This window comes from Delphinapterus leucas, chromosome 6 (assembly GCF_059928025.1).
Source record: "Delphinapterus leucas isolate spDelLeu-1000000601 "Yukka" chromosome 6, BTC_Dleu_Yukka2, whole genome shotgun sequence".
NCBI classification, from domain to species: domain Eukaryota; kingdom Metazoa; phylum Chordata; class Mammalia; order Artiodactyla; family Monodontidae; genus Delphinapterus; species Delphinapterus leucas.
The window spans coordinates 111,683,932-111,692,732 of record NC_143134.1 but is presented as its reverse complement, the minus strand read 5'-3'; the positions used below and the strand labels follow the sequence as shown (position 1 = coordinate 111,692,732).

The window sequence follows — 8,801 nt, the reverse complement described above, 5'->3', positions numbered from 1 at the left end:
ATTTTGACTTCTTAGTCTGCTAAATTTTGAAGTACAGTATATCAGTTGCCATTTCTTTTTTGATTAAACTAGTATTATTTATTTATTTATGTTTATTTTTAATTTATTTTTTTTCTTATTATCTATTTTATACACATCAGTGTATATATGTCAATCCCAATCTCCCAATTCATCACACCACCACCCTCAACCCCCGCCGCTTCCCCCCTTGGTGTCCATATGTTTTTTCTCTACTTCTGTGTCTCAATTTCTGCTCAGCTGAACCAATCTCTAAACTAGTATTTTTTATTACTGTTTGTTTTTCCTCAATTGAATTATGTATCACTGGAAGTTAATCAACTACATTTGAACATATATTAGTTTTTAAAATTAGGTAGTAGTACATGGTAATAAATACCAGAGTACAAATTGTATTAGTTCTGCTATATCTTCAATATTACCTCAGGGATTGGGACATCAATATTTTAATATCTGGTTCTGGATTGATGGCAACTCCAAAACTACTACATAAAAAAAGGGTGAGTATAGAGAGAGATAGAGGAAAAAGAATGTACAGTCCAAGATAAGTCTATGAACCAAAATTCTAAAACATATGAGTAAACTTAACAAATTTAAGCCTATAAAACCAATAAGGAGATGAATCATTTTGGTTTAAATAAACACAATAGAGAGATCTGAAAATGAATTTCAATGTTTGGGCTCTGGAAAAAGATAAAGAATAGAATAACATCTATTTTTACAAAAGAAATTACAAAAATATAAACAGGTGTAAATGAAACAAGAACAAGTAGATATGAAAAAGAATCAGTACTGGAGTGATCAATCTCATGAATCTCCTCTAGGAATGGGTGACCCCTCATACATTTGCTGTATCTTCCAGCTGAGTGCCAGCTTGTGTTATTCAATCTAGGACTGTGAAGTTAAGCTGTGTGTGAGCATGGTGGGGGCAGTTTCAGTCCCCTTCCATCTAAAGCCCTCCACCATGCCATCCAAAGTCCCCTTCCATGTGGTCTTTCTCCATTTGTGTTTTCCTTTGCTGAAGAAGCAACGGGCAGAACAGATTAGTAAGTAACAGATATCCGGGGGTTGCCAGTGTCCTCTTCCTGCAGGCACGCCCAGTTTTCACTAGTGATTCTCTGGGAGCCCTTCTCCCTTGCCTCTAAGAGGGACTACAACCCCCCATGGAGGGAGAGGAAGGGATGGGTCTCTTTTCAGAAAACTGCATTTGCCCTCAAGGCTGGCTTCCCTCCCTTCTCTCCATTCTTTCTTTCCACTGATTAGTGGTGATGGTTTGTCTGTGGGAGAAGGGTGGGAATGGGGAATAGGTGGAGTAGTGGAGTAGGAACTGATGGAAGGGCTGGTAGAATAACAATAATGGCTCTTCAAATGCCCTGCTGGAAGATAGCTGGTTCCAACCACTGGCAGTTCTTTAAATATAGAATGTGGGCTCCTTATGGACTTTTTGGTTCGGATTTGGGTTTCAGCAGCAGTTTCAGGACAATAGGAAAAAGCTCTCTTAATGTCCAATTACACAAGAATATATGTCTATTATCCTTTCCTTTTATAATTTAATAAATGTTGGCATACTATTTACTTTTCCATATCTTGTTTTTTTCACTTGAAGTATTTCCTAGAGATTGTTCCATATCAGGATATGTACATGTGCCTCATTCTTTTTTATTGTTTCATATATTCCACAATATGGATGTACTAAAATTTATTACAACAGCTCTCTAGTGACAGTTAGTCTCTAGTCTTTTGCTATTACAAACAGTGCTACAATGAACATTTTGCATATACTCTTTTCACGTAAATAGCTTTTTAAAAAAAAAAAAACTTAACTAGAAACCCTGACAGATGTTTGTCATCCAAAGGACAGTCCATTTTAAGTATGCTGCAATTAGTGTCACACAACCTCTTCCTACTTTGAAAATTCTGTGAATTATTACAAGAATTGCCAATTTCTACTCTCTAATTGCACTGCTTAGCATGTGATAGGCATTCTGCATTCACAACGTTTCTTTTCAATGCAGCTTCAAAGTGTAATGACTTTGACACAGATTTAAGCAAATTTAGAGATCTACATTTAAGCTGCTAAATGCAAATAAAGCGTGAACTACAAAGTAATGCTTAGGATGGGAGATCTGAAGTTATATGTGTTTGAATTCAAATCCCAGTACCAGTTTTTACCTATATGACTTTAGCCCTGTATGACACTCAGTTTTCTCATTCATAAAATGGGGTGAATAGAGTAGTGACTTCATGGGGATGTTGTAGAGATTAAATAAGAAAATATGCATGATTCTTAGGACATTTCCTGGAACACAATAAGTGTTCAGTAAGCATTAGCTATACATAAAGGTTTCAGTTCAGGTGACAATTGTATATATACAAACTTTCTAGCCAGACATAAGTTCATAGCTGGACCAGTAGTGCCAGTTGGTTCATAGCTTTCTCCTTTATTTGGTACAGGCAAATTTCCTGATTTCAGAGATGTTAAATTGTGAAACAAACTATACTTATTGGGGTTAAAGAATATAGAAATAGGGGCTTCCCTGGTGGCGCAGTGGTTGAGAGTCTGCCTGCCAATGCAGGGGACGCGGGTTCGTGCCCGGGTCCAGGAGGATCCCACATGCCGTGGAGCGGCTGGGCCCGTGAGCCATGGCCGCTGAGCCTGCGTGTCTGGAGCCTGATGGATTACCTTATATTAGATTACCTTATAGGTTAGTATTACCTTATATTAGATTATCATGTAATAACCATCCCATGTATTAAATTCTCATATGCCAAGCATTTTGCATATATTATCTCATTTAATTTTCACAAGGACTCATGTGAGATAGATATTAATATTCTTATTCTGAAGAGACTGAAGATCTGACAAATCAAGTGACATGCCCAAAGATATCATTAGTAAGTTGTAGAGCAGGGATTCACTCTCAGATCGTTCTGAAAAAAAGATATTTGTGAATTCCCATACATTTTTCCAATGAAATCTCACTTACACATGGCAGAACCAGCTTATGAAAGGTCTTGAATGCCAAAAGCAGGCTTGAACTTCATTTTGGTGGATTGAGGCAGGGCTGTCTTATCCATTAGGTACAGCAGGCACAGTGCCTAGGGTCCACAATACTTTTAGGGGTCTATAAAAATGTTTAAGTTCAAAATCAGAAGAGAAAAATGGACTTTTAGATGGAAGAAAATGACTTGCTATATAACATTAATATATTTATCTGTATATTAACGCATTTGTAAAATATGAAATATATATTAAATAAATATTATCTACTACATAAATATATATATATTATATATCCACAAGCGCAAAGCAAAAGTGCCCGGGGCCATTAAAGTCAGAATTTGGCCTTGTACCGGGGTGCGCTAAACTTTCTGGGGAGGTGATATAGCAGACTAAGTTGGAAGAGGGTGGTAGGTGGTGGCCAGATTCTGAAAAATGTCACAATTTCTCTCCTCCCATCAAAGTCACCCCCCAAAGGGAGGTTGTAAGGGACAGAGGTGAAACATAGGGCAGAAAGTGCCACTTCCTAGCTGCATGATTTTGGACAAGTGACTTGATCAATCTGAGCCTCAGTTTCACCATCAATAAAATGGAGATATGTACCTCCTGAGGTTGTTGGACAGGGACCTAGGTGCCGTGTTCACCGTTAGGTACGAATCGCTTGATACATACATGTTGAATGAATTCAGTAAATGTGTGCTTTGCACAGTGGTCGGTGTAAGGTAAGCCTCCAGTAAGTGGTAGCTGCTAGCATTAAAAATAGTAAAAAGTCCCCATAGTTACAACCCTAGCGCTGCAGAACCCAGACGTACCTGAGCAGGTCCTACGGGAACCTGCGCAGTAACTTCCCACAGGAGGCGAGGACGCGCGACTGCGCTTGCGCACAAGTGCTTTCCTCCGCCCCTTCGGGCGCGAGGACCAGAGGGGCGGGTTCGGCAGCGTTGCGACGAGTCCAGAGGGGAGGACTGAGGAAGGGGCGTGGCCAGCAGGCCGGGCCTCGGCCACACTCTTCCGGGCTTCTCCAGCTGCGTGCGCATCCTCCTCCCCCCTTCTTTTGTGGTCCGGCCCATTGCGAGGGTGACAGGAAACCCTGTGCAGGGAGCGCCGCCATCTTGGACGTGCCCGAGGAAGACCCTGAGGGAGCTGCAGGAGCGTCGCCGCTGCCACCGCCACTGCCGCCAGTGCGTCTGCAGCTTCTCGGCCTGCCCGCTGCTTGCCGGCGCCTCGGCCGACCGCCCCCGCCCCTCTCCTGCTGCGCCCGCCCTCCTCTTCCTCGTCCTGACGCCCCCCTCACTCCCGGAAAGCTGCCCAGCCACCAGCAACCCCCCAGGTAACCCAGGCCTTCCGCAGTGTCCGGGGGGCCGGAGCTTCCTCGCCGGGCTCTCCCCGGGCCGGGGGTGGGGACGACGGCGGGCCCGGGGCGTGGGCGAGGGGCGTCGCAGGGTGGGCCGTGTCAGGCCGCGGCGAGGCCGGGGTCGGTGGTGGGCGCCGCGGCGGCCTGACAGGAGTCCATGCGGGGGCGAGGGTGTCCCCACGCGGCGCCCGCCGAAGCTCCGGTCCTCCCCGCCCAGTCGAGGGCTCCGGGGCGCGGCGTGGGCAAGGGTGTGTTCGGCCTCGCCTTCCCCGCCTCCTCAGCCGGCCTGGGCCGACTCGCACCTCCCGCGGGCCCCGTCTCCTTGCCGCCACTCTCGGCGGCCGCCGACCTCCCCCGCCGGGTTTGTCCACGCGGGCCGCGCCGGTCTGCAGCTCACGAGCCCCGGACGTGGCGTTCCCCGGCCCATAGGCCGCGTCCGGCCCCGAGCACAAAAGGCAGCAGCTCGTAGCCCCGCTGGCCTCTTGGACCGTCTGCGGCGTCCTTGTCGATGTGGGTAGGCTCTCTTGGACTCGGGCTGGGCAGAGGTCTGGGCGTCCGAGGTTCTGGTTTGGGTGAAGCCCTGTAAGGTCTGTGACATCCTCTAAGACCTCGATGCTAGCTAGCATCTAGAAATAACAAAGACAAAAAGTTTTGGCTTTTCTAGAATTTAAGAAAAGAAGGCGGAAGAAGCGTGTTTCGGTGGTTTGCACTTTACCGTGTGCCAGACCCGGATTTAGGTGTCTTCCAACAGGTTTATCTTGCTTCACGGGGCCCTGGGGGGTAAGTGTCTCCATCTCCCAAGTGAGGAAATTGAGGCTTGAAGGTGTGATGTGGCTGGTTAATGATGGTATAGGCAAACTCAGGTTAGGCCAGGGTTACACACAGGACCATTTAAAATGTAGCTACAGCTTAATTCCTTTTTTGCTATGTTTGCATTTGGGTAACAGCTGGTTACTCCTTTAGAATCCAGAGTCTGTCGTGTCGGCCCCTACACTGCCAGTCCTCATTTTCACCACCCCAGAGGAGAGATGGCAAGATTTCCATTTTATATTTGAAGGAGAAGCTGGGTTTCGCAGAGAGCAAATGCTTTCCTGGTGGTCCCACAGCAAGTGTCAGTGTCCAGATTTGGACTCTTGCAAAGTTTATTGCTCAGTTCCATTACTGTCACAACTGCCTTTTATTTAGGGGTGGTTATCAAGGACAAATGTGACCTCGCGATAGCCCAGCTCCCACTCGCCCACCCCCCAAGACTTCCCCAAATGTTTCTTCAGATTTCTGCTTACACTCATTTAGTTGGTCATGCCTTTGAGACATGTAGTGGTTAGGAGTTTGGAGGGCTCCCACGCCCCTGTTGCCACTTCCTATTTAAGTGACGTTAAGCAAGTTACTTAATTTCTCAGACTAAGCGTCCTTATCTGTTCACGGGATAACTGTACCTACAATTTAGAGTTGTTGTGAAGATTAAATGGGGTTTAAAACCCTTAGCACATTGCTTGGAATATGGTAAGTGCCCCGTTGTCTCTAACAGGGCCAAGCATGTAGTGGGTGTTTAGTATTTGTTGATTGAGAGGAGCATGGCTTTAGAGAGCTGTAGAGTTAGACCTGGGCCTTAATCTTAGCTTTCCCTTTAGTAGTATATGACCATTGGTATATTTCCTCTCTGAGCTGGTTTCCTTATCTGTAAAATGAGTTAGTTTTTAGAATTAGAGATTGCTTATAAAGTAGCTGGCATATAATAGTCCCTCAGTAAATGGCCGTTATTGTAAAGAAGTAAAACCTTTAGATATTAATAACCTAAGAAATTCCTTGGAATTAAAGCTACATTTTTAAAAGATTTTGTTTTTTTATATTTCATGTTACACTTTATAGTTGTTGCATACTTCAGCTATGCAACAGAATGTGGAGTGTTTTTACAACTGATTATTAGTCTTAAATATCTTTGCATAATCGCAGTAAGATATTGTACAATTAGAGGAAACTTTGGGTTAAGGCAAATAAGATATTTTAAAACTAGGGCTATTGAGAGATGTTTCATTTTTTTAAAAAAGCTTGAAACATTTTTATGTGATTAAAAATGCTGGGCATGCCGGGAGTCAGCAATGCACATATAGAGGTATCAAAGATACTATTATTTTAAGAAACTATTTTTTCTAGACAATTTTAAACATATACAAAGTAGAGTAGTATGTTGAGCCTTCATATATCCATCAGCCAGTGTCATCAGTGATCAGTCTCCTTTCATCTATATACACCTGTACCTCTCCACCAAATTATATTTTTTGTTGTTGTTTTTTCTTGTTTTGATTTTTATTGGGGTATAGTTGATTTACAGTGTTGTGTTAGTTTTCTCTGTACAGCGAAGTGAATCATTTATACATATACATATATCCACTCTTTTTTAGATTCTTTTCCATCTACCAAATTATTTTGAAGGAAATCTCAGACATCATTTCATCAGTAAATTTTTCACTTATTTCTAATCCTTTTAACTCTAACGGTAAGTGCAGGGTTTTAGTTTTGTTGTTTTCCTCCTAAGTACTTTCCTTCTGTGGACAGAGGTACAACAGTAAAGTACTTTATTTCCTATTCACAGCGTGCTGTCATAATTAGGTGGAAACTTTTGTCTTTCTCGTGATACAAGAGAAATCTGTTTTTTTCTTATCACATTATTAATTTATATAAAAGTGTGACTTTAAATATCTTGTGAAAAGTGAGGTGATTTTTAAAGTGCGTCTCAGAAATGAGCGGGTTATTTTCAGAGGTTGCATTAGTGTTGAGGAAAGGAAATGGAGCATACATTTTGATTAGATTAGTTTAGTAGATTAACTCCCAAAGTTCTGTGTCCACTTAACTGACAAATCAAGTAGCATTCCACTTTAGTGGGCTTGTAAGCACACCAAAATGCTTCTCTTCTTGAGTTCCCTTAAGGGAGGGACCCCTTTATTTCATTACTGTATTGTAATGTATTTCATTACTGTATTGTATAATTTCATTACTGTATTGTCAAAGCCTAGCATAAGGCTTTGTGCCTAGTAGATAATTTAAAAATTTTTTTATATTGGAATCACAAATGCAGTTTATCCTGGCTCAGGTGTTTTTAACAGTGTTCTTCATGTAAAAAAAAAAAAACCACTTAATTCTAACAATAAGGATAAGAATTTAAATCACCTGGAATATTTTTATTCGGGGGTAGCTTTTTTCCTGTGTTGTCTTGAATCAGTTATGTAAAAATTACACAGTAACATCTTATGTTCTAAGAGTGGAATAAAATAGCTGTGTAACAGTTGTGAAAGGATTAGTCAGACAAGTGCATAAGGTAACACAGCAAGGAGTCAGACCCTAAGAAAATGAAAAAATGCCCTCCATTTTTGGGGTGTTTTCTGTTTGTGTGTTTGTTTTTTTTTTTGTTTTTGTCTGCGCCCCAGAGCTTGTGGGATCTTAGTACCTGAACTAGGGATTGAACCTGGACTCTCGGCTGTGAAAGCACAGAGTCCTAACCACTAGACTGCCAGGGAATTCTCCTGTTTGTTTTTTGAGTCTAATCACGAGTCACTTCATATGATGTTCCCCATATTATTGGTAAATGTGGAAGTAATGTTGGAAGTATTATGACTGGGATTTTTTGTTTGTTTGTTCTTGTTTTGTATTAGAATTATATATAAAAATGCTTAAAATATTTCTTTTTTTCCTCTACTTTTAATATTTTAGAATATTACTAATGAATATAGTACATGCTTATAGTATCCTCACAGGGATATATAAAGAAAGTTAATAATTTTCCCCTTTTTTCTCTCAATCTGTGTATTAATTTCTCACAGCTTGGTGTGTATCCTTCCATAGTATATGCATATAGGATTGAGTGTGTATGTGTTCAAAAATGGGATATGCTATCATAAAACTCTGCAGCATGCTCTTTTTCACTTAAAATCATGGATATATTTCCAGGTTAATACTTATATCTAAATGGTTTTTAAACTAGATTTATATTATTTCATAGTACAGCTGTACTTTAGTCATTTCCCTGTTGACGAGTGTGTAGATTGTTTCCAGTTTTTTGCTGTAAAAATGCTGCATTAAATGCACTTGCACCTGTAAATTATGGACTGATGCTTTTGTTTTTGTAGACTACTTTTTAAAAAATATATTTATTTATTTATTTTTATTTTTGGCTGTGTTGGGTCTTCGTTGGTGTGCGCGGGCTTTCTCTAGTTGCGGCGAGTGGGGCTACTCTTTGTTGCAATGCTCAGGCTTCTCATTGTCGTGGCTTCTCTTGCGGAGCACGGTCTCTAGGCGAGCAAGCTTCAGTAGTTGTGGCATGTGGGCTCACTAGCTGTAGGCTCTAGAGCTCAGGCTCAGTAGTTGTGGCACATGGGATTAGTTGCTCCGCGGCATGTCTGATCTTCCTGGGCCAGGGCTCGAACCCGTGTC

At 42.0% G+C, this 8,801-nt stretch overlaps 2 protein-coding genes across 3 annotated transcripts in view; one reads left to right on the top strand and one right to left on the bottom strand.

The window, feature by feature from the left end:
* Positions 1–2,451: 2,451 nt before the first annotated feature.
* Positions 2,452–4,999, bottom strand: LOC149749042 (uncharacterized). The gene is made up of 3 exons (XM_089912650.1): positions 4,723–4,999; positions 3,832–4,646; positions 2,452–3,143 (listed from the first exon to the last, which is right to left on the bottom strand). The coding sequence occupies exons 1-3, from the start codon at positions 4,997–4,999 to the stop codon at positions 3,096–3,098; spliced, it is 1,140 nt and encodes a 379-aa protein (XP_089768776.1). The 3' UTR covers positions 2,452–3,095.
* RAB14 (RAB14, member RAS oncogene family) overlaps positions 4,242–8,801 on the top strand; it is a 25,022-nt gene continuing 20,462 nt past the window's right edge. Inside the window, exon 1 of one of the 2 annotated variants that reach the window (XM_022578884.2) lies at positions 4,242–4,349. The gene's annotated coding sequence lies outside the window, so the exon portion shown is untranslated. Of the gene's footprint in view, positions 4,350–4,558; positions 4,884–8,801 lie in introns of those variants that run through there. The other variant, XM_089913687.1, reaches the window with a different exon arrangement.